At 34.7% G+C, this 25939-nt stretch overlaps 1 protein-coding gene across 2 annotated transcripts in view; it reads left to right on the top strand.

The window, feature by feature from the left end:
- The first annotated feature begins 8547 nt into the window (after positions 1-8547).
- Positions 8548-25939, top strand: part of LOC119828430 (sodium/calcium exchanger 3) — a 69327-nt gene continuing 51935 nt past the window's right edge. The window contains exon 1 of one of the 2 annotated variants that reach the window (XM_038350574.1): positions 8548-10322. In XM_038350574.1, coding sequence (XP_038206502.1) covers positions 8668-10322 — 1655 coding nt within the window. In that variant the 5' untranslated portion in view covers positions 8548-8667. The remainder of the gene's footprint in view (positions 10323-25939) is intronic. The other variant, XM_038350575.1, reaches the window with a different exon arrangement.

Raw genomic sequence — 25939 nt, 5'->3', positions numbered from 1 at the left:
CGACTGGACCGATTTCAAAAATTATTTCACCAACAGAAAGCTGGAACTTCACTAAGCATGAATATGGCACAGGCTAATATGTACCCCGGGCGAGGCCGGGCCGAACAGCTAGCAATTAGTTATACGCAACAATGGGCAGAACCAATATTTTTAAAGCCATCTCGCTCTTATAAAAGAAACGAGGCGCGGGTAACATACCAGTGTTTGCGGCGCGTACATTACATTTATTGCTTGATCCACCTGAATACTTCGCCAGATAAATGTCACTGTAACAAAGCCTATATTGCGTTGCGATATTTTTTGGGGCAGCCATTTTATTTATATCCGCTTGTAAGTTATTGCGGATACAGATTTCGTCGCATTACAAAGACAATAAATAAACACATTCGCATTTCTATAATTAGAAAGGCTCAGATTTCATAATCCGAGTATTGAGGATTATACGAAACGGTATCATAAATATCTGTTTAAGCCCACGTTGTGTTCTGTGTGGTAATACGCAATAAAATACCTATCAATAAACGGCGAACATGGATTATTTACCGACGAGAATTTCAGACAATTCCCGGGTATTAGTCAGCGTAATCTGCAGGATCTAATAAGTACTACGGTATCGGAGTGGTAGATAAGTTGGTGCGAGCCTCTTGCAATCTCTAAATTGCTTCGCACGCTGTTCTGTAGGGTTGGAGTTAAAAGAAATAGACTTAATTTATTTGCTGCCATTAGAGTTCGTGGCGTTGTTGGGGAAACGTTGTAATAATATATAGTAGAACTTGTTTATTGTTTTACAGTAATACTAGGCTGTTGCCCGCAGCTTCACACGCGGGGACAAAATAAATTATCATGGTACAAACTTTCATCCCCTATTATATCCCCTTGGGGAGTTGTGAATGACCTTAATTACACGAATTAAAAGCTTTTCTTTACTTATTTCTTTGATCAGAAAAATCTGTAATTATAATTCTAGTTATAACTTAATTTCGCGATTTTAAAAGCAAGAAAGAGATTTGTAAAACGCTTTTAAAATAATTTGGTATGATAATATTATTAGTTTGAAAATCCATACTATGTAGCAATCCCATTGTATATAAATGAGACGAGAATGTATAAATAAGAAGATGCTAAAATGTTATCTTATTTTCATGCTGTAATGTCTATTTCAATTTATCGATTGTTTATCATTGAATGTTCCTTTACTTGTCTAGCATTCGACACCACGGATATTTGTGCCAAGTACTTAGATGGCGTGTGTATCAAATGCGCCAAGCTATCAGCGTCTACAATTTGTTGCCTTACGTTTGTAAAATATAGATACTTTGGAAGATAACATTTTTCCTGTTTTATTCTATGATATTGCGTTTATGGTTGAACGAATTTGACATCTCTTTTGACGTCATATTATATAAAGATAATCCGACCAGTATAAAAATATATTTCCTGTGCAAGTTAATACGTGAAGGAGATCAAGATATCAGGACTCATCTGACCTCTATGAAAGTAGAAAAATTGGAAGGTTTACCGTATTGTATTAATATTGTAAGCCATTATTAATATTAGAAATGTCGTTATTTATCTAAATAATTTTTTATTAATTATTCTGTACGGATGCAATCATACTTAGGAGTATTATATCGATAGTAGTCATCCCTCTAATAGAGTTGACTGCAATCCAACTAAGTGTTATCGACAGTTAGGTGCGAAGTACTGGGTTGGATTTACATAGGTGTCTACTTGTGTCGGGTTATGTAAATGGGATGCTAGGCGATACAGAACTGTGTTATGTTTATGTAACGGAAAGTTACCCATAAAGAGCTTTCGATTTATATATATATGATTTATATGGACTTAATATTTATGGGACATGATGTCAGTATCTAAAAATGGTTAAGTTCAGATGTGAAAGGAACTAATTTAGAAGAACATCCAATCCTAGTAAAGAGTTTAGCGTGTAGTTTACGTCCTTGAAAAGTGATACTTTCATTACTGCAGATTTAAAATGGGACCAAATGATAAAAATTTCTTAAAACACAAATAGTATTACGCCAATTGCTTGAAGAACCACTAAGTTATCGAGTAACAAAGAAAAAAAAATTGTCGAATTCTCTCTCCTTTTTATGAACGTCGGTTAAAAATTAATCGAAATAGTCACTCCTATTTATGTAATAAAGTAATTGCATCTGAATAATGAAAACACACGGACTAATGTTCCCTGAGCATTAAGTGACGTGATAATAAAGTATTGAATCAGGAAATTTCTAGATAATTCCGTCACGGCTTAATGCGCAGATTGCGTGGTCGTCTACCGCAGACGGCGTGAGGTCACAGAATTTGTGGGGCTTCAGTGCGTAGGTACCTTCAACAAATGTTATAGCTAAGTCCCGTGGAAATTATGTTTAGTTAAACCGGGAGTATTTTGATTGATGACAAAGTTCTGGGCCGGAGGCCCGTGTCCTCCTCCGTTCCAGTCCTTTCCTTTATTCTCTCCAATAAACCTTACACCATATCCCTTAAAGTTGGCAATCAATTTGCAGAAGTGTAAGGCCATATTATGTTCATGGGCGGTGCTGGTCGCTTACCATCAGGCGACCCACCAGTCTTTGCCAACTTAAAAAGAATTACACTGGAGAGTTCAGACATATTTTTCAAGAGAAATCATTTTTTTAAGGTTCTAGTTATGTAGCAATAATGAAACAACGGTAAATATTAGCAATATTGACTATTGTTCAGTTAAAATAGGATATTATTTGCTTAGATACTTGTTTAAATGCAAGAAGTTCGTAAAATAGCTGTTTTAATTCGGAGAACATTTGTGATAGGAGACAATTTAATGAGCCAGTTTGAATTCTGGACCAGCGATCAATAACCCTACATATATTGCAATCTAAAGACTTATTTTTCATTGCGAATAAAGCTAATACTGCCAGTTAATTCGTTAAATATCTAGCCTTAAAAGATGCGTCTTCAGTAGTTCTTCTGCCGATTTGGTGTTCTGTGTCTTTTGTGTACTGTATTATATATACGTTGGTACAAAGCAACCTCGTCTGAAGTCTTTTATAAATATAAAAGTGAAAGGGTATTGGTTATTTCTAAGTTATGTGCCAGAATTAATCAATGAGATAAGTATTAACACAATAAGGAAGGCAATTTTCAATGTAAGAAAGGGAGAAGCCTTTTTTCCAAAAATTAAGCAAACGTCTAGAACTTTTACAATATTATAGATGTAAGGAAAGTCTCAAACAATAAAACGGTATCACAAACGATTCTCTTCAAGAGCACTAGAATTCTTTTAAAGATCTAGTGACAAAAAGTTCATTCTGAAGTAATAAAATCCCAGCGAAGCGGAGGGAAATGCGAATTTGGTCCATTGTTCGTTAATACACTAGCTAGCTATATCCTTTAGTATCTGTTATATAGTTTGTATAGATTCCTAAGGAATTATTGGTTCGAAACTTTATTGTATTGGATAGTCTGTAATAAAACACCATGTTACAAGCAATAGCAATACGAAAAATGCTCCAAAAATACGTCTCTGGTTAACCCCTAGGTAGTCAGGGCAATCGTCGAAGGTTTAAAGTTGTCCAAATATTTTGCCTTTCATTTATAAGGCAGCAGTTGATGTAGCATTTTGGGGTTTTCTAAACGATTTCGTTAATAACATTATGTTCCTTTTAACTCCGCAATAAGCCTGCTATAAGGGTATAACGGTGCGAAAAGGCAAAGTAATATTATACTAAGTCTGCTGTAAGAGGTGGCGGTAACCCTCTGCTCTATGAATTCAAGTAAAACTTCTTATAATTTGACAATTATAAGAAGTTTTACTTGAATAACCATCGAATACGATACATAAAACTCCACTCCACAATATACGGCGTCAAACCCTAAATACCCTTGCGCTAAAAATGTCTCTGTAACGTGTAGCAATACGAATGTAAAAATCTGTTATATTCGTGGGGTTGTAAAACGGTGATATTACATCGAACGGTCGTTAAGGGAGCCCATTTGTTTGGAGCTCTCCAATTTAGGCAATAAACTTTAGGATCGCTTATGTTCTGACTGTAGTATTTCGACTTTTATATTCTTTAGGAGGGCTTTTCATGAATGTAGCTACCTATATGCGACAATGCAAACTTTAAGGGACATGTAAAGGTACATGTGGTCAGTAGTGCAATGAAATAGTTTTCACGCTGATTTTCTGTGGGGATGTTGCCATAAAAAGAAAAGTTCATTGCATCATTGAGCATGCGAATGCTACAGTGTTACGTACGATAAGTGGGGGGAGTTCTGGTTTTTACCATTTCTAATGCATGCGTTTATTCCCGTTGCCAATCCTTTTCTCATCCTTTCTTAAAGCAGGCACGACATCTGCAAATATTTATGGGCGGTGGTGATCGCTTACCGCCAGTCGAACCAGCTCAGTGCTCGCTCTTACATAAAGATAAGATACATAAGTAAAACATCTACCAATACAATATTCCCTCTGTGTGAAATATTCGCATTAGATGAAATTTATGAGCCCTTCAAACCATAATGGGAAATATTCTAAGTAATAATGTATCGCAATTATACAGTACGAAGATATATGGCAGGTTGAATTATTGCAAACAGTATTTTGTTATCTGTGTTGCGAACTCAATATCGGGTGTTTCGGCAGTCGCGTTTAATGAATAGCTTCTTAATTTAACTTTTTTTAATGAGTGAAATTACTGAGCAAAAAAATTCTGTTATTATGTATAATATAAGAGCCACGACGCGAATTTCGTGTTGTGGCTGCAATAAAAGCTTCATATCGCGTTGTGGCAATGAAGAAATGTCACGACGGGTTCTGAACATTAATTGGTTTACTATAATTCCGGTCACTCACATCTACACGAGTAAGCAAACCCACAGGTGTACATGTAAGTGTGTATAAATTGGAAATGTTTCTACACTATATAAGAGCTTACGAATGTTTATTCGTACATTGTGCAAATTTAAAAACTCAAGTAAGTAACCCGGGTAAAAGATATATGATGTACCTAATACATAAGTAATTTTCCCAGAAATTATAAGGAACTTGACTCTTTTTGGACAATTTGCAATGAATTCAAGTGGATAATAAACGCATGTCCATCTTACTCACGCGTACATCACAACTCCTAACCTACATTACTATGATTTCAATTAATGTATCTTATAATCATTGATCAAACAATTTTGAATTCAGAGGTACCAGAAAAATCCAGAAAATGGGAACGTATGGTGAATCTTCCCACTGTAAAACTGGTTTTAAGAATCAATATACATTAATACTATTTTACTCTAGAGTTGCAATTTTATCCTTGAAATGCATTTAATTTTTGGTTCAATTACAGGGTCCCGAGATATTTGAATTTAAATTTCAAGCCGAGGTACGACCCCTAACGAGCGCCGAGGCGGTGCAGGCTACAAAAAGTCGACACTTTTAGATTTATAATGTCAGGTTTGAGGGTTGAATTCGAAATGTATCATTCTTTTTGATGTAAAAATATTATCTTGAATTAACGAGGTTTTTGCTATATTTAATATTTTTTTAAACCCTTACGCAGAAACGACGATTATATGATTGACGTGTTTGGGTGTGGTGTGTTTGTTTGTCGCATCGTAACTCCCTAACGATTTTGTATTTTCTTATAGTCTGTTATAGTCTAGTCGACAATTAGTAGACTCGCGTTTTCGCGTCGGTTTTTAACAATTTTACGACAGCAAATAAATGAAACTGTAATTAAATAATATTTAAGATACATATTTGTAAAGAAAAAGTTAATATTATAATGTACTAGATGCTCGTCCCGGCTCCGCCCAGATATTGAAAGTCCTAAGGTAGCATTTAATCGGCATAAAACGCATCCTATCACCCATGTCAGCCTGTATACCAAATTTCATCAACATCCGTTCAGTAGTTTCAGCGTGATTAACAGGCAAACATACAAACAAACTTTCACATTTCTAATATTAATGTGATAAGTATGATACACGTACAATTGTGTTGTAAAACAAAATGTCGGATGAAATTCATTCGTGGCATACCAGAGCACTTAATTTAAAGATGTTTGCCCTTCCATTAGCGGTGACGGCGCTTCTTGCTTGGGTTTCTCTAACATAAGTCTAGGTATTAGTATTTTCTTGTGTTTGATTTCACGCGAGTATATATAGTATGTATATAATAGTATATATAGTATTATACATTTATAAATTAAAGACTTTTTAACGGGTGGTCACGGTGACAACTCTCGCTGTAAAGTGTTCGAAACGTCGGTTTAATAATATAATGAATAAATCGCGTTTAAAATCCGTCAAAAAAATTTTAATTTCTAAAAGTCTAGGTATTATATTTATTAATCTGCATTATCAGTAGCGTGGATTTTCATCGGCTGGGGCCTACTTGGTTTATAGCGTCCCATTTTTCGTACCCAAAATGAAAACGTGCCCTATTATTTAGTTTGCTGTCCATCTGTCTGTCCGTCCGTCACCAGGCTGTGTCTCAAAAACTTTGCGCGCTATTTTAATATCTTAGTATATTTTATATTTTTCCGCGCTTTCTGCCGCCCCTTTTGGTATGCCACCTGGGGCTTGGGACCCGGACCTTCCCCCATATTTCGATAAAGTAATATTTTTAACTTTGTTACCCTATAGTCTGTACATTTATAACGTTTTTGGTTGATTACTAATTGTCTTTCATTTATTTTGGAATTACGTGAATTACCTAAATATACATAAATTAGGTGTCACGTTGTTTGTCCACGATGGGCTCATAAACTACTAAACCGATTTTAATCAAATTTGCACACCATGTGCAGTTTGATCCAACTTAAAAATAGGATAGTTTATATTATTTCAGCTACGATAAAAGACTACCCGAGCGGAGCCGGGGCGTGCAGCTAGTAAATTTATAATTTAAGTCCCATTTTAATTTCCAAAGAGTTCGATTGAAGTATATTATATTTTTTAAATTTATAACTACCTGACCCGGCAAACGTTGTTACTTACTCTTGTCATTTAGGGGTATGAAAAATAGATGTCGGCGGATTCTTAGACATACCCAATATGTGTACAAAATTTCATAAGAATCGGTCCAGCCGTTTCGGAGGAGATCAGTAACTAAAATTGTGACACGGGAATTTTATATACAAGAAGTTAGTTTGTGATTATTTAAATAACAATGATCTATGGAATACTAATTTTAGATCATGTTTTTTTTAAACAGAGATGTTATTACGTCATTAAAATGTGTGTGTCGATTATAGCATTATTTTGTTTCATTCGTGTTATATTATTTTACAATTTTCTAATATTAAAGTAAACGTACAACGTATGAAGTGCTTTAGCAGGAATCGGATCCGGCTCTTGTTAATAAAATAAAAGTGTTAGATGATTGATGCATGTATTGGATACATTAAATTTAAAACAGTTATAGGATACTAGCTGCGCCCCGCGGTTTCACCCGCGTAAGTCCGTATCCCGTAGGAATATTGGGATAAAAAGTTGCCTATATGTTATTCCAGTTGTCCAGCTGTCTACGTACCAAATTTCATTGCAATCGGTTCCGTAGTATTTGCGTAAAAGAGCAACAAACACACATCCTTACAAACTTTCGCATTTATAATATTAGTAGGATTCTATAGATATCCATATAACTACAAAATACCCGAGAAGAAAGTGAGTGATGCCCCGAATTAAGTTTCTCTTATGTTTATTCACCTTCTCAATTGGGTACTTAGAAATTGCATTCAGAACCGAATAAAATATTACATGCGATAAGTGTACAACGGGTGGCATAATTAGTTGTCTTACTTCTGTAATAGATAGCTTTATTTTGTGCAGCACTGAAATTTGTGAATTACGTAGAATGTCGCTTGAGATGCAGCTCTTAAAGCTCTTGAATACTCTTATATGAAAACTCGCAAACAACTTTATTTCAGTTGTAATTTTGGTTAATAATATTAGCAGAAATATTTATTATATTGTTGTGTTAATTAGATAGGTAAGTAGTTAAGTATATGATTTAAAAATTGATGCATTATTTAACTTCGAAGGTTTTGAATTTACGTTATTCATTAGTTTAAAAATATTTACGTAAATAGTGTTCATTCAGTAGATTTGTTATTTCAAAAACCCGCGAACTAGAGGCAAATAATTATAGAATAAACTAAAATAATGCATTTAAAGAATCATAATTTTGCAACAACAACATATTATGATTTTTTACATGAATAATTTATGGTAATACACAACTGTGTATTATAATAAATTATGCATTCGTGTTAACTCAGGAACTATCAACAACCCATGTAATAACTTACATTTAGTTAGCGTGTAGCCGGTTGGCGTGGATATATTTTATAAACCTTGGAATTACAATATACCTTAATTACACTCAATATTCTCCCCGCACCGCGGCCTTGCCATTTACCCGAGTCCAAACTAACTTTTAATAAGTCCGCGAGATGCGTACGACGCTAATAAGTTTTTTCCTCAACCGCCCATCTTTACGGCCCACGACGGTAATAAAACTTCATCAGCGATACGTGAGGACGAACTCGCAGTGGCGTTTGAAGCCTTAACGGAGAGGGAGCGAATTCGCGCGTAGCTCAGTCGGGCGCCGGCCTTTGGCAGCGCCGGTCGTGTCATGGATTGCGCAAGGTAAAGGGCATGCGGGCCGCGCTCGCCGCGCTCGCGGCTTGCTGCGTGGTGGCGCGCGCCGAGGTGCCCTCCGCGCGTCTTGCCCCGCGCAACACCACCGCCCATCACGTTCTCCAGTGCAGCGATGGGCTCGTCCTTCCCGCTTGGCGGCCCCTCGAAGATGTCCCGACCCTCGATATCGCGATCCGCGGCACCCTCTACTTCTTATCCCTCATGTATCTTTTCATCGGTGTATCCATCGTGTCAGACAGATTCATGGCCGCTATCGAAGTCATCACGTCCAGGGAAAAAGAAGTGCGCGTGCGACGAAATGGCAGCGATCAAATTGTCGTTGTACGAGTGTGGAACGAAACGGTTGCCAACTTGACGCTGATGGCACTTGGATCGAGTGCCCCCGAGATTTTATTATCGGTTATCGAAATAGCCGGGAAGAATTTCGAGGCTGGCGATTTAGGGCCAGGCACTATCGTGGGTTCCGCTGCGTATAACTTGTTTGTCATCATTGCAATTTGCGTATCCGTCATCCCTGATGGGGAAGTGCGTAAAATTAAACATCTGCGAGTGTTTCTGGTAACAGCAACCTGGTCTGTATTTGCTTACGTTTGGTTATATCTCATTTTGGCAGTGATATCGCCGAGTGAAGTGGAAGTATGGGAAGGTGCTGTCACGTTTCTATTTTTCCCGGCTACCGTTTTAACAGCCTATATAGCAGACCGCAGGCTTTTGGTTTATAAGTATCTTAAAAAGGGATACCGTGTCAATGAGCGAGGAGTTATTGTGGAGGTTGAAGGTGACGGCTCGGTAGAGATGGCTTTAAAGCCTTGCGAATTTGGAGATGATGAAGAAGGCCGGGAATTGGAAAAATCACGTAAAGAATATATATCAGTACTACGTGACTTAAGAAAACAGCATCCTGAAGAAGACTTGGAAACTGTAGAGCGAATGGCATTAGAAACGTTGATGTCAAGGGGTCCAAAATCTCGTGCATTTTATAGAGTTGCAGCTACACGAAAAATGACCGGTGGCGGTGACTTATCACGTAAAATATCAGAGAGGGCGCAAAGTGATTTAAGCGAAGTAAAAGCTGAACTACAAAGACGAGAGTCGAGCTCTGTCTCAGTCGAACCTAGAGGACCACATGTACGGTTTGACCCAGACCACTATACAGTTATGGAAAACTGTGGATCTTTCGAAGTGAGAGTCGTACGCGGCGGAGACTTGAGTGGAGAAGTCACTGTTCAGTATACCACAGAGGACGGCACAGCAGAAGCTGGTTCCGATTACGTGGCAGCACAAGGCTCTCTAACTTTCGGGCACGGCGAAACAGAGAAGAAGTTCACCGTTCAAGTGATAGATGACGAAGTTTTCGAGGAAGACGAGCATTTCTTCGTGCGTTTAAGCACTCCGAAGGGGGCATGTTTAGCCTCGCCGTCGATGGCCACAGTGGTGATATTGGACGACGATCATTCCGGTGTGTTCTCGTTCCCGCAAAGAGACTATGAGTTGACGGAGTCGGTTGGGACGTACGAGTTGAAAGTGATGAGGACGGCGGGGGCGAGAGGCAAAGTGAAGATCCCATACAACACAGAAGATGGTACAGCGAAGAGCGGCGCGCAGTATGAGCCTGCAGAGGGACATATTATCTTCGAGAACAACGAAACTGAGTGAGTAATATCATTAATGTATTGCTGAGTTGCCTGTTTTGCTAATGTGACTTGCATATTGTAATCAATATACCTAGTTCTATTTCATTACGATTACCGTGTTACTCATATTACAAATTATATTGTTTCTACAGATACTATTCTATTTCTCGTTGAAGGATAAGTGGTTATCGTTTCATTTACTGTCAAGTGCAATGAATACATATATTGCAATTATATTACTATTTCGTTAGTAATTTTTGTTACGTAAAGAAATACTATTTATATTTCTACTACTTATATCTGGGAACGTAATTTCAACCGTGATAAGGCGGGTCTTGCGGGATTAATACGTCATTGTTAACTCCTTACTCATTAATTTCCAAAGGATAATTAAATCATCCTTGACTTATAAACCGAATAGAATTTAATAATCATGTAGATTTCTTGCAATAGAATCGCCATTATTATTTTTTAAGACATACTGATGTCATTAAGTATTCCTTTATGCTTATAATAATTAATGGGTCTAATGTATTTATTTTGATTCAATTGAGTATTAAATTAGAAGAACCGTTGGTTTCCATTAATTGGTGTTTTGGTTTCAGTAACCATTTATTTTATTCAGCAACATCACTAACATCTATAGGCTTATTCGTTTATCCACTAAATAGAAGTATTTGTAATACGTAAATAATCTCGAGAATAGCTAAACCAATTCGGTAATTTATTTTAACGCTTTTGAGGCACAAGAAAGGTTCTTATGGACAGAAATATTGTACTACAAGTGACACCGGGGCGAATCGCTAGTATTAAATATATAAATTTACGTTTCACGTTGTTTGTCCGCTTTGGTCATTGTAGTTTTGTCTAACTTGATAGTTAATATAGACAAATAGTTGACATCTCGATAAAGATAAATAATAGGACAACCCGAGGGAAGCCGGAGCGAGCATCTAGTATTTTATATATTACAAGCGACCCGCCCTGTCTTCGCACGGGTTCAGTAATGCATGATTTATACATAAATAATTAATCTTGATCACTCTATGAATTAAAATAAACAATGAAAATCTGTTGCGTTTTTTTAAAGAGTTGCTAAAGTATGCTAACATACAGACACACAGACGGCGGAAAGCCGCTTTATTTTATATTATGTAGTGATAAACGACTCCTAAAATTTTGTGATTTAATACGGCGATTTTAATTCTCCAATTGTAGCAATTATTTTTATTGTTTGGTGGGTATTTAGATATATGTGAAAGGGATCTTCAGTAACCAATTAAAAAATAAAAATATGAGAACGAAAATCGGTCTACTTTTTAAGGAAATGTGCTCTCTCATTCTTCAAATATTGCTTGTTGCTTAGAATGCAATACCTTAATACAAAAGACCGTATGCTGTAGAAGTCGATTTAAATCAAAGTACGGACGACAATGACTAATAACATGGAATAGTGAGGTTAGCAGATACCATAAGAGACTAAGGAAAAATTGCTGAGTCATGCCTTCTTGGAAGTTTATTACAGCACTCACAAGGTAAGCTAGGTGATTTATCATTGGTGCTAGTCTAGCTACCGCCCTTCAAAGACTGGACTTGAATTATGGTTGAGATTAGATTTCGGATAACGATGCCGTAATTTGTAGGTTATAATTGGGTCTAATCTGGTGGTACGGTTCGCGAGGTTTTCTTTTTTAAATTCGCTTACTAGGTTGGTATGTGACGAAGCCAATAATTTCATTTTGAATCCTTTCATTAAAATAAAATAATCATGAAAAAATTTGAAAGAATAGAAAATATCTGATCACCAGGCGGGATTCGAACCCGCGTTTTTTGCTAAACCGTAGCAACGCGTAGCCTCGGCCACCCATGATCTCACCACAGTAATCTAATTTCTTCTACTCTTTCGGTTTTATGTGTCTAAGGGCATATATTGTAAAGCATTTCAATGCTATAAAACTTAAAATTAAATAAATTATTGTGTTCATTCGAATCTACAGGCATGTGTTAGTAGGGGAAATGGTGCGACGGTGAGCTGTCTGATTTTCCCCAATATCAAGATAAATATTCAATATTACGCGAAAATTGTTTTGCTCCAAATTAAACTGAATCTATTTTGCCTCATACTGACGTGTTTCAAACATGATTTTCATTGTTTTTGCAACATTAATTGCTCACATGAATAATGTTTACATATTACATTTACAAGATAAACCGTAATTCTTGTAACAAATATTTGTTATCATTAGAAAATTAATCATGTAATCTTCGCATGTTAGTAATCCCTTATCATATCATAGGTGTATCGTTACAAATTGCAACTCAACTATTAACCAGCGAAATATCTAAAATATGGATTATTTAGGGATAATATACCTATCAGCCTTCAGTCTACTGAACGTAATCGACTGTGCGGCTTCATGGAAACCCTACGATGGGTATTTTCGGCGAGGCTTATTACCCTACTTATTATGGCTTTGACGTCACTATGTGTATTATAATGCCGTTATGTGAAGGTGACATGTTAGGAAATGTTTGATCGCGTTGTTTTTGCGACGTTCAAAAACGACTTTTTAATTTGGCTGTATTGGAGAAATTTTCTTCCAATCTATTGAAGAAAATATAAGGTACGTTTAGATGTGAATCTAATATCGTGTTAGAATTGAGCGGACATAGAATTTCATTCGGTTTAATATTATTAATTACCCTCCAGTTTTTACTTATACATAGGTACTACAAATACTATTTATTGAAATGATAATTTTCGATGGTCTGAACCGGAAATGTAGATAAATTAAAACAAGAGTTGTTTAAACACATTAATTAAATTAGGAATTAATATTTTCGATTAAACAAATTTGAAGTTGAATTTGGGCAATAAATTATCCTGAAAGGAGTTTTTAATGAAACTACAGTTTAGGTGTAAGCTTGCTACATTACTAATTCCTAATATTAGTTCTATATTTTTCTAAAAAAAAAAATACTCATACGAGTGTGCGTGTGTGAGTGTGTATAATTTCTTTATCCTTATATTTGATAATTTAATTATACTACGATATTTTCTTATACGAGCAACTGCAGCATTAATATCTCAAATATTCAATCTAAAAGGAGTCTGTAATAGTTACTTATTGTAATGGAGTTGGTCGTATAAATTCAATTTGGCCATAACTTCAGTTATTGTACCAACTATGGCGTAATATATTAGTTCTGTATTATATATGTTAATGTCGATGTTCCGCGCACCTGTTAATTATTCGTTTAAACGTACCTATCGCTTATAATTATTTGTTTGAGTGAATGATTGTTATTAAGGAAGGATTTAATAACCATTTCAAAAACGAGTGCTAATTGTATATCTTTATACATTTTATATGTGATGTTTTTAATTATTGTAATACTTTTTTGGACGGTTTTAACTAAAGATTAATATATCGCCCTTTAACGGAATAAGCTTCTGAACTTATTTTGCAAACATTTTATTATTAATCAGTCAAAATATCAGTAAAAATAGTAAATAAGCAATGACGCAAAATAAAAAAAAACATCTTTCTTTCATAATTTCGATTTATCATTTTTGTAAGATAAGGAGTAAACCTGCGGGAACTATCAAGTGCGCAAAAGCACATCTATACCGTAATGTAGGGATCTATCAAGCTGGCTAGACGCTTCTTTCAGTATTAGTATTTATGTGTTTACTGGAAAGATGAATGCACGTGGTTTTAAATTAAACTTTATATGCTCAGTATAAAGTTTATATTTAGTCGTTTGATTACAAAGTTTGCGTCGTACAATGTTATTCAAAGGCCTTATCGGTATGACTTTAAAATGGAAATATTAAGTTTTTTAAGGCGTATATCGGCAATTTGCAGCGATACTAACCGCTGGTGCCTAATTTCGCTTTTATTGAAACAATAGCAGCTCCCCACGGTTTCACCCCCGTAAGTCCGTATAGCGTAGGAATATCGGGATAAAAAGTTGCCTATATGTTATTGCATATTGTATTTGCCTATATATATACGTACCAAATTTCATTGCAATCGGTTCAGTAGTCTTTGCGTAAAAGAGCAACACACACACACGTCCTTACAAACTTTCGCATTTATAATATTTGTGGGATACGATAGGATTAGTAGGATAGTAGGATAGGATATATCAATGTTGACATTTATTTTTATGATTAGAGGTCTGCCCCGCCGTCGCCCGTGTTACATATATAGTCTAAAGTCTTCCTCAATCAATGGGCTATCGAACAGTGAAAGAATTTTTCTGAGATCAACCAAATAAACATAGAAACAAACTAATTAGCTTCATAGTATAGATTCTTAAGCTTACTAAAATCCACACAACAATGCAGTATTTTGTTTCCCGTGTATTTTATTCAGGTTTACGCAAACACGTGTCTAAAAGATAACGTGAAAAATGTAAATCGAGTAATTCAAAAAGTATAAAGACCATAAAGTATATATATGAAAGGGTGGACTGTTGAGAATAAACGATACCCACAAAATCCGCTACCCCTAACATTGTACTGGATAAAATATGATAATTGAAAATATATACCGAATTACACGGTTAAGTTATGTTTTATAGCTTTGGTCTATTTGCTTGATTGATTAAGTAAATATAATTGTGAAAAAATAATGCATGATTGAGTTGACGGTAATTTTATACCGGATTTCAAACACCCCATCTAAGTGTACTCAGATTCCTGTTTCCACGACAAGCAAAAGTGATTTATTACCCGGAGTATGAGCGAGAATTTTTCGAATTCCAGGATTAAATCTGGATAATAATATACCTTTATTTTTGTTTTATAAAATCTTCTCGGTCGATATTGGTAGCTAGATTTGTTCGAAATAGATGTAGGTTTTAGGATATTCTGCTTTTGATCGAATTAGTGAAGAGCAGTACCTGGTTGCATATTGTATCACAAATTTGGTTTTAGTATACTTTCTCAGTATTTTCTATTTATTGTTTTACATATTCAATTATTTAATGTATACCAGCTGTTTTAACACCGCACCACATAATTTTTCAAAAGACGACGATGAATATGACGCATTGTTATTATGGTAGTAATTGAATCTATAGTCTAACATAAAATTTTGTTTGAACGTGCTTATCTAAGGAACAGCTCGACCGCTCTATTAATTATTTCACTTTGGACATGTACGTGATCCCTAAATGCTATATGTTTACCACGGGCGAAGCAGGTGCGATTGCTAGTTTAGGGATACACGCGTGAAACCCTTTTTTCTAAAATGTCGCGGGACAAGGGTGGCGACCCCACAAACTTGAATTCCAGTTTCTACTAATCTCCCCTAAATATCCATCAAATAAAATTCCATAATCTAAGAAAATCAACTCAATGTAATTTTGCAATGGACTATTGAGGATATATGTTATGTTGTTAGTTAATTCAAATACGAAAGTCGGTTGTGCACTTCTTATGTCAAAAGGTACAGAAGATAGAGAAGAGAAGAAGTTTTTAGTTTTTCTTTAGTGTTTCGTGTGGAATGACGAGTTGGATTGATTCGCCATTAGGTATTGCCAAGTGCCATCTCCGTTTTGGGTTAATCAAATACGGATGAGCGATATATCGGCGTGATTTGAGCAGAGTTACAGCACATACCTACATAGATTTAAACCTTGTTTTCAATTCTGGAAAGTATCTTATTGTAGTTATGTTTGAATTTTACCCCACTAGATACAGGTGATATATGGGTGATATAAATGTGAAGAATTGGATCTTTGATAACTCTTTATTTGCATTTTATTGATATTAGTTAGGCAACCGAGCTGGACGTTAGACTCACACATTATAATTATAAGAATACATCATAGAATTTTTTGTCATTTAAAACGAGGTCATAATCTTGGTAACAATTTAAAATTTAGGGTCATTTTATAACAGTCAGTTTGAGACATTTTTAAATAATAGAAAAATTTGGGATTCGAACTCGTTTCCTTTTACCAAACCGTAGCAACGCGTAGACCCTTGATGACTCAGCAATCGAATTTCTTCTACTCTTTCGGTTTTATGTGCTATAAAACTAAAAATAGAAGCTATTAGTTTGTTTTATTGATGTCTAAAAGTCTACTATTCCATAATTTATATCTACATTGAACAAAATAAATCCCCGTTGCTAACTTAATACATCGAAATGCGCTGCATACTTGCTACTTAAGTAAAGTGAAAGAAAACTTTCGGTACGAATGCTTTAAACTAGAATAAGTTGGAGTTAAGTTAATGCTTGGTCAATAACGCTTTCATCTCGCGTGTAGAGAAGTTAGTTAAGTTACAACTTGGAGCCATACGCATTGCGTTTTTTGAAAGAAAGAAAAAGTAAATAGAATAATGAGAAAGTCGTGAGCAGACTCGCAAGTATTCTAAATGTGAATATAAAATGAGTAAAACCGTTTAAAATCCCTTTAAAAGTCTTCGGTCTGATGACTTTTAAAGGGATTTTAAACCATTAAAAAATTACATTCATGGATATAATTAGAGAAACCGTACAATTGTGAAACAGATTAGAGGAAGAAAATATTGTTTTATAAGCAAGGATAAAAATTATATTAAGTACTTTATTAATTTAAACAAAAATGTAATCGAATAAATATTTTATTTAAAGTTTTTTTTATATCGTATTTCTAACTGGACTGGTCAAATGGCCATTTATATTAAGCAAAATCTCATCAGCTCCAATGTCCCTAGGTATATACCGGGGTCAAATAGTTGTGTAACTTCTTGTTTGTCTTAGTGGGCAACTGAGCTTGTGGTTCGTCTGATGCTAAACGATCACCACCGCCCGTAATTTGCAGAGGTAGTGCCTCTACGGGCGCTTCATGCTTTAATAAGGAAAGGATTGACGTCTGGAAAGAAGGAATTGACTGGGAAGGGTGAGGGAAAGGATACGGGCCTCCGGATAACATACCTACTACAAATGTTTTGGGCAACACGCTACGAGATCTAAAAACTCAAGAGATCTGATATAGAAACAAAGTCTATTATCATCACATAATAAAATAATGCTGGTACAAAAAGTTATCTTATCTTGCTTACTATATATAAGAGGACAAATCCTTCTAGAACTTTTTACTAACATAATCCGTGACATAATATCAAAGCAGATGTCACGTTTTCACTGAAAAGTTTTTCAATCAGAGCCGACGTGAGGCATTTATCTTTATTTTCGATTCAATATTTGGATAATTTCCAGTGATTTTGAAATTAAATCTGTTATCTGAAACCTAATATTCTTTTCATATTTTTTAAAATGTTATTGTTTTCTGACGGTCTTTTGTTACCGTTAATTTTCCAGTAGATTATTTTCGCTTGTAATGTATAGTTTACTAGCTTTTCGCCCGCGGCTTCGCACGGGTGGTCAAAGACCTAAAAGACAGTTTAAGGTATGGTTCCCGCTCTCGTGGATTTACAACATTAAAACTATCTTCTTTTTCCCCTGTGTCCTATTTCTGTACTATATTTCATCCAAATTATTTAAGTACTCTAGGCGTAAAAGAGAGATAAACAGAGTTACATATTAGTCGAGATTTCCCCCAAAATTTAAGATTTTATTTACATTTCTTTATCACTTTGGGTACATCACCAATATAACAATGTATTTTACTTATATAACTAAGACCAGTAACGGGAAGTTACTCTCTCACTCTCCAAGTATTCAGTTTTTCGAATCGTAAAATATTTTATAGTAGTGTGAAAGAGCTTTTCTTCAAACAGCTGGCAATCCTGTGAGCACTCTTCAAAGTTTTATACGAAGACATAAAGGACTGACAAACTTGTATCGTTGTATTGTGTTAAATTTTAAACATTAAAACTGTTATGCAAGAATTAAAAAAATACTGAATACGAATTTTGTAATATCGTAAACTAAACTCTCGTCCCGGCTCCGTCCGGATATCAAGATTTCTGTTTTATCCCAAGGGAACATTTAATCGGGATATACAGTATCCTATCACCGAAGTCATCTCCTACCCTGTCTGTGTACGAAATTTTATCAAAATCCGTTCTGTAGTTTTAGCGTCATTGACGGACAAGCATCCAAACAAAAGTATTACTGTGATTAAAACAAATAGTTATAGCAGCGTAAAAACATTTATTTAAAAGCCTTTGACAGCCTTTTACAATAGATAAACAATTTCCCATTTGTAATTACGATAGAGGAATGAAATAAATCTTGTTTTCATAGTAAGGGATGCCAATTAAGCGATGCTAGAAAAGGACACTAAAAGCCTCAATAAATTATGTGTACATTAAGGTGAAAGCTTTTGTAATGTGTGTATTATATTTAATTTCCTGCCTGGTTGAAAACACTAAGCTTTGTTTAGTGTTTTGCATTTTAAACTGAAGATTTAAAGTTACCAGACATTATATCAGGCTTCGGACGAAGAATCAATTGAGCTTATAGATTTTTTATTTGATAAATCAATTACGATGCGGTAGTTAAATATATTCCATTGTTATTGTACTATCTACTAGCTGTGTTATGTTAGCTGAGATCTCGGTCAATATTATACATAGGAATTTAAATTTTTTAGATAACATCTCTCAATGATCGCTTTGTTTTTTTCAACCGAATTCAAAAAGGAGCTTTATTTTATTTTATTTTATTTGTGTCACCTCAGAGTTTTTGAATGTGATTAGGTCAAAATATTGATAATTTTTATTATTTGAAAGCTTCCGTGTGGTCCTATTTCAATTTGTTCTAGGTCTGACAATTTTAAGGCAGTTTAGTTTTTGTTAAAAATAACTATTCATTGATTATTTTATTAATACTCGATTTGTTTGGTCTCGGACTTCAAAAACATCGTGAAATATTTCAATTCATATATTTAATAGATAAAATTTCGTATTCCACCCTCGCGTTCGTAATTTATCTAAAGTCTTCGGGAAGGTATTTGCTCAAAATTTATAAGTTAGGAGGTAGGTATCCAGGCTCGGCACGTAGACCGCTATTGGTTGTAACCAATCCAGAACGATAATGAGGTTTTTCTAGAAATTTCCCATCTCCTAAATATATATTTGGTGAAATTTGGAAACAATTTACACAAAATATACGATTTTAGGAAGAACCGTTGGAGAGAATCTATTAAAATGAATAAAAGAACAATTTATATGAATGGAAAGCTATTTTTTATCGGAAAACCATATATTGAAACGTTGTCGGTCTATTTATAACGTAAACTTCAAATGGACTCCATCGATTTTCACTTTGACATGTCTCATGTTATTAGAAGTTAAACAGGCCTTTTTTATCGTAGATAATGGATTACAGTGTCATAGAAAACGCTGCGTAAGACTCAGAAAACGTCATTGAATTTTTTAACGCTAATGCTATTAAAATGGGTCGGTAGTCCCTTTTCCTCAAGGTACACGTTTCCCATTAGTAATCATTCACTATCTATGAGTTAGTTACAGAGTTAGGAGCAGACGTTTCGAATATTCAGATATTCAAAGTGGCAGTATCTTAATCAATATATAAAACTAGCTGTGCCCCGCGGTTTCACCCGTAGTAGTCCCGTTGGAATATCGGGATAACAAGTTGCCTATATGTTATTCCAGTTGTCCAGCTGTCTAGGTATCAAGTTAGTTTTTTTGCGTGAAAGAGCAACAAACACACACACATCCTTATAAACTTTCGCATTTATAATATTACTAGGATAGGATTCCAATATAGATATTTTTTGCACTTATCAAGATCGAATCCGGTACCTTGAATTGTAACCCACTACGCGCAGGCGGTCAATGCTATTGCAGCCTCATAAATGTCCGCAATTAAACGCGTCACAGTTAATCTGTTTAGCGGATGCTGATCTGGTTAGACGGTTTTCTTTATCGTGTTAGTTGTAACTTGATTATTGCCATACAATATGTCTGGGCAACTGCTCTAGAACAATCTACGTGACCTTAACCGATTGCTGTAAGGAGGGTTATGTTTTTCGCATCAACAGTCGAGTGTATACGTAATTGCCTGTATACTGCTAAGGTCTTGATTGATTTTAGCACGAGTGGTCATTAGATTACACCAGTTTTTCTAATTGTTAATTTTTTTTTGTTTGAAATTAGTAATAAGTGTTGCCATATTGTCAATGACCTTGAAATGTATACTGTCGTAAACAGAGCTTCCATGTTAAGAAATAGAAATAAGGAAATCTTTATATATTTCATTGGTATATTTATTTATATTACTAGCTGACGCGGCAAACGCTGTTCTGCCTCATTTTTATCATTAAGGGGTATGGAAAATAGATGTTTGCCGATTCTCAGACATACAATTGTGTATATTGATGCACACAAAATTTCATGAAAATCGCTTCAGTCGTTTTGGAGGAGCACCATGCTCCTAAACTAACATGGTGACACGAGAGAGATTTTATATATATAAAGAAAAGATTAGGTTTCTAAATAACGTCTCCACAAGTCGCATGTAAGGGAAGCGTGGCTTCTAAAACAAAAGCACTCCTAACTTATAGTATTGCATTCATTTTAAATTTCATTTGAAATAAAGATCCAATTAAGAACATCCTTTACTTTAACGTCGGTTAAAAGTTCCACACGACTAACAAAACACAACAATATAGCAACAAGCAAGAGCGCCTGAGCCACAATCCACTGTTACAATAACGTAAAACCTATTAAATAAATATTTATTATTATTATTATTAGTATATACAGAACCTATAAACGTAAATGATATCACATATCAATCGAGAAGGATTTAAGTGCTTAACGTTTACCTTTACAATAAGGTTAGAATTCATATAGCAAGTGGTTCAATGCATGACTCACTGAGTAACGTATTTGGTGACCCATTAATGACCTGTTCATAATCCACTGTGATCCTCAAACCAGATTTCGAATTATAAGTTTTAATGGAACTGGGGCGAAGGCTAACTTGCCCCAACTTATTACATATCTATATCGAGAATTGACTTAGAAGTTTCCAAATTGATACGAAACTTTAGCAGTGTGGCGTTTTTGATTTATTTGCGATTAATAAACGATAATTACATTGCAAGTTTGCGTGTATTTTCGTGTTTATTTATTTACAATAATATACATAAATATTAGACACTTTTATAATTAATTTAAATTGTGATATGTTATTCTTTACTCACGAATGCATGCAATTTAAGGAGCATCATCATCCCTTATATGATCCCACTGCTGGGACAAAGGCCTCCTATGAGGGCTCAGGCCATAATCCACCACGCTGGCCAAGCGGGTTGGCAGATGTCACATGTCGTCGAACTTTTTGATTTTTGGACATGCCGGTTTCCTCACGATGTTTTCCTTCACCGTTTTAAGCAGTGGTGATGTTATCTACATGCGCAGATAAATTGAAAAATCAATTTATTTCCTGCACACTCGCACGGTCTCGAACCCGACTTATCGATTTTTGAAATCCGATGTTCTCACCACTGAGCCACCACTGCTTTTAAGCAGCATACAACATTAAAAATTAAATTATGATAGTAAATTAATTGTCGATATAAAAACATTATGCAATAATTTGGATTTATATAAAGTTTGGGACGGGTGTTTATATATACAATTGAGACGAGCGTCTAGTACGATAATCTAATTAAATTTTTAATTGTAACAATATAAATGTAAAAGGCCATTCATTTGTCTTTTACGGCTTTCATTACCGCTGCGCAAACTAATACAAGAATGTATGGCGAAGCTTTAATTGGATCGAAATGTTATTACTCGTTTCGATTCGCGAAACGTTTGCTGAGTATGATGAAAAGAGACTATGGCGTAATAGACAAGTATCTTTCGATTATAATAAGAGCAGTTGCTTAATAGACGAGGCTTAGCGTCATTCAAAAGGAACAGATTTTTTTACTCTAATTAGATCCGTATCCTTATACTTTCAAGTCCCATTCTTAATATCCCTTATGAATCCTTTCCATATTCCATCTTATATTTAAAAGTCGTCAATGTTTGAAACATTCATTTCAATGCATGCAACACCTTTGAAAATGATCATGGGCCTTGGGAGCGCGACCCACCAGCTCCATTACCTAAAAATGGCAAGTTCTTAAGAATCGCTTTGTCTGAAAGCGAAAGTCGTGGTCTAATATAGATGTTTACCTTATAAATATATACTCATTATGTGATACTTATTATATGTATGTATGACGATAAATGTCCGAAAAGAGATTTACGTATTGAAATCTTGCTCCAGTTGGTGAAAGAAAACTTCTTGGGTCATTTCATCTTGTCCAAAGGTTTGACATGTGTCATACACTCACACACAAATGGCCAGCGTGATGAATAACGCGCCAAAATTTGAAAGGTCTGCAGCAGTAGAAACGTGTGTCCTCGCAAAACTAAATTAGATTGATGATGATGGATTAACAGCTTTTCTGATTGCGGGTGGCTATCCATTTGCAATGATTATTATGAAAAGGGCAGTAATAAGGTTTAATTGATTAATTAATGTATTCTGTTTTGTAGTGTTTGGTTGTTTGTTTAGATAAACGGTATCGGTATATGTATCTTATTATAGAACTAGCTGCACCCGGCAAACGCTGTTCTGCCTTACTCTGATCATTTAGAGGTATGAAAAATAGATGTTAGCCGATTCTCAAACATACCCGATATGCACACAAAATTTCATAAGAATCGGTCAAGCCGTTTCGGAGGAGTATGGCAACGAAAACTGTAACACGAGAATTTTATATATTAGATATGGATTTATAATTGTTAAACTAATGGAGTTTACAATAGAGACATGAGTAGTTTTTGAACGATACTTTTTTCTCATGTTTTGTCTTTGTAAACATTGTAATAAATTGTTCAAAAAGCTCTGTTAATAGTATTTGAAGTATCTGAGAGCAATAAAGTATTTACTTATTACAGAATATAAAAAATACTCTAAAAATATAAATAAAATAAAGAGGAAAAAATAGATAACATATTTTCCTGAAATTTCACGGATTTAAGAATGGGAATTATCATACTCTAGAAGACTATAATATGCGAATTCCTCTCCACTAAGTATCGAGAGAATTGCAAATGCGTTGATAAGGAAAACAGTTGTAATACCGCCGTCGCTAGTGACCACACGTCACTATTTATGCGGATTGAGGTGATTTAAAAACACTAGTAATTAAATTACAGTAATTTATAAAACATGTTTAGTGGCAGATCAAGAAAAGCAAAACATTTTAAAAGCAGTGCTATTTTAATTGTAAACAAATTCTTATTAGTAATCCTAATAATATTATAAATGCTAAAGTTTGTAAGGATATGTGTGTGTGTTTGTTGCTCTTTGACGCAAAAACTAATTAACCGATTGCAACGAAATTCGGTACATAGATAGCTGAACAACTGGAATAACACATAGGTAACTTTTTATCCCGATATTCCTACGGGATAAAGACTTACGCGGGTGAAACCGCGGTGCGCAGCTAGTATTCCATAAATGCTTCTGTTTTCATAGAAAATCATGGTCACAGAGCTAATGCATAATCGATGAACGAACTCACAGCTCTTCATACTGAATGAAACGCTTTGTCCCATTCGTTATTTATTTTGTTTTACACGAGTTTGTAGACCTCTTCTGTTATAGTCATTTAATTTGTTAGCATTCACCGCGTGTTCGATTTGTTATAAATATAAATGCTTTACCTGAATGTTATACGTATTCAAATTCGTATTATCCTACACACATGTACCTATATAACTATATATACCTATGTATTATACGATGTACACAAATGAGTAAAGAAATTTGTTGCTAAGCGAAAATCAGAGAACGCCTCGACCACGACCTCGACATTTGTTTTATATTTCTGTAATAGTAATATTACAGAGACATAGGTACTTAATGTCATGTTAACCTCTTTTTGTTAGATATCCGAGGAGGAAGGGGGTTTCCTTTACTTCGCACTAATATATTCAAGTAATAAATTAATTTGAATTCCTAGTCTGCTTCAGGTATCACTTTTAAGACGGTATCCTCGTATTATCTGTATTTTTAAGTATTGTATTTGCCAATGTTGTGTAAACTTAAAAAAGGGCAATTTATTCAATTATCAACCGACTTAAAAAATGGAGGAGTTTACCTCCCATGTAGTCCCATTTAAATTTGCTTTAGTTCTGATGATTGGAGGGCGGTTCAGTTTGTGATAAAACGTAAATGTTTTATTATTATTTTTTTTTTTAAATTGGACATAGGTGATGTCAGAATTCAGCACAGTATATCGTGTGATTTGTAGTAATATTGATCCGATAAACTAATTACGTTGGTTAGACTTGATCACGTTTATAAACCTAGATTTATCCAGATATTGCCAAACCTAATATTTATTTTACACACGTATTTGGGATATAGTAATTTTGTTACAATCATCGATTAGTTTCTATACTAGCTAATACAAATATAAAAAATAGCTAATACAAACACGTGTAACCACGTGGTTGCGTCTATTTATACACACGATAATATTAAATACAGCCACGTTTTTACTGGTTTGTTTAACAATTTTCTATTTATGAAGGAATTTTCTGGAAGCAAAATGCTTCAAATTGCAAACTTCATGCTTCTATATGAAGTTTTACAGGTTTTTCAGTGCAGTTTGCAAATCTGCATATAAATTCAAAGCTATTCAAATTGTAGCTATATGTATGGTAATCGATTCGCCTACATCGGCTGATTTAATCAGTCTGGTGCTACATGTTAAAATCTCACTAAAATGCTTTATGAATAGTGTACCAGTGAGTTTCGTCTACAATTAATATTATAAAGCTGAAGAGTTTGTTTGTTTGAACGCAGTAATCACAGGAACTACTGATCCGATTGGAAAATTCTTTCAGTGTTAGATATACTATTTATTGAGGAAGGCTACATATGTACCACGGGCGAAGCCGGGGCGGCCCGCTAGTCGTATGTAATTTAAAAGAAGAAAATTGAAGGATATTCTCAAAGGTCATATTATTATGTGATATTTTTTTACTTAAGTGGCATGTAATTAATTACATTGACATTTCACATGTCAAAATCCGTGTAGCGATTCGGGCTGTACGGCGTGTCAAAGAAATGGACATGCATTTACTCGCTCGAATAACATTACCCTCTTTCAGCCAGTCAAGTAAAAAGTACGAAATATTTTCACTGGAAAATATTGTTTTGATCTAGGTCTTAAATGCTCTACAAAATTCAATCGACATTTAATTGTATTTAACATTTAAATTCTTACGTTTTCTTACGAAATTCTCACAATTAAACAATTACCTAAATAACGCAATATTTAATTTATAATACAGATCTATAATAAAACTTTATAATCCTTAATTAAAACAATTGTTATTCCTATAATAATAGAAATACTCTTAGAATACAAATACAATAAGACCATCCAGCTCAAATTAAATTTTCAAAATTTCACATTAATGGTAAAAGCATCCGGCAGTTATGCTTTTGTAGCCCACTAAAACAGCATCAGCTTTTAAATGATTTACGGCATTTTAATTTTTATAGCCTGGGAATAAAGAGCACTATTGTTTGGTGTATTTTGTAAGTTTATGAGCTTACCGAGCGGTATATTGTGCACGAGTATCTATGACATTGTAATATACTTGGGGTTTTAATGTGGTTTAG

Source organism: Zerene cesonia, chromosome 8 (assembly GCF_012273895.1).
Source record: "Zerene cesonia ecotype Mississippi chromosome 8, Zerene_cesonia_1.1, whole genome shotgun sequence".
In the NCBI taxonomy this organism is placed as follows: domain Eukaryota; kingdom Metazoa; phylum Arthropoda; class Insecta; order Lepidoptera; family Pieridae; genus Zerene; species Zerene cesonia.
Note: the sequence above shows the minus strand (reverse complement) of the source record. Positions and strands in the feature narration are given on the sequence as shown.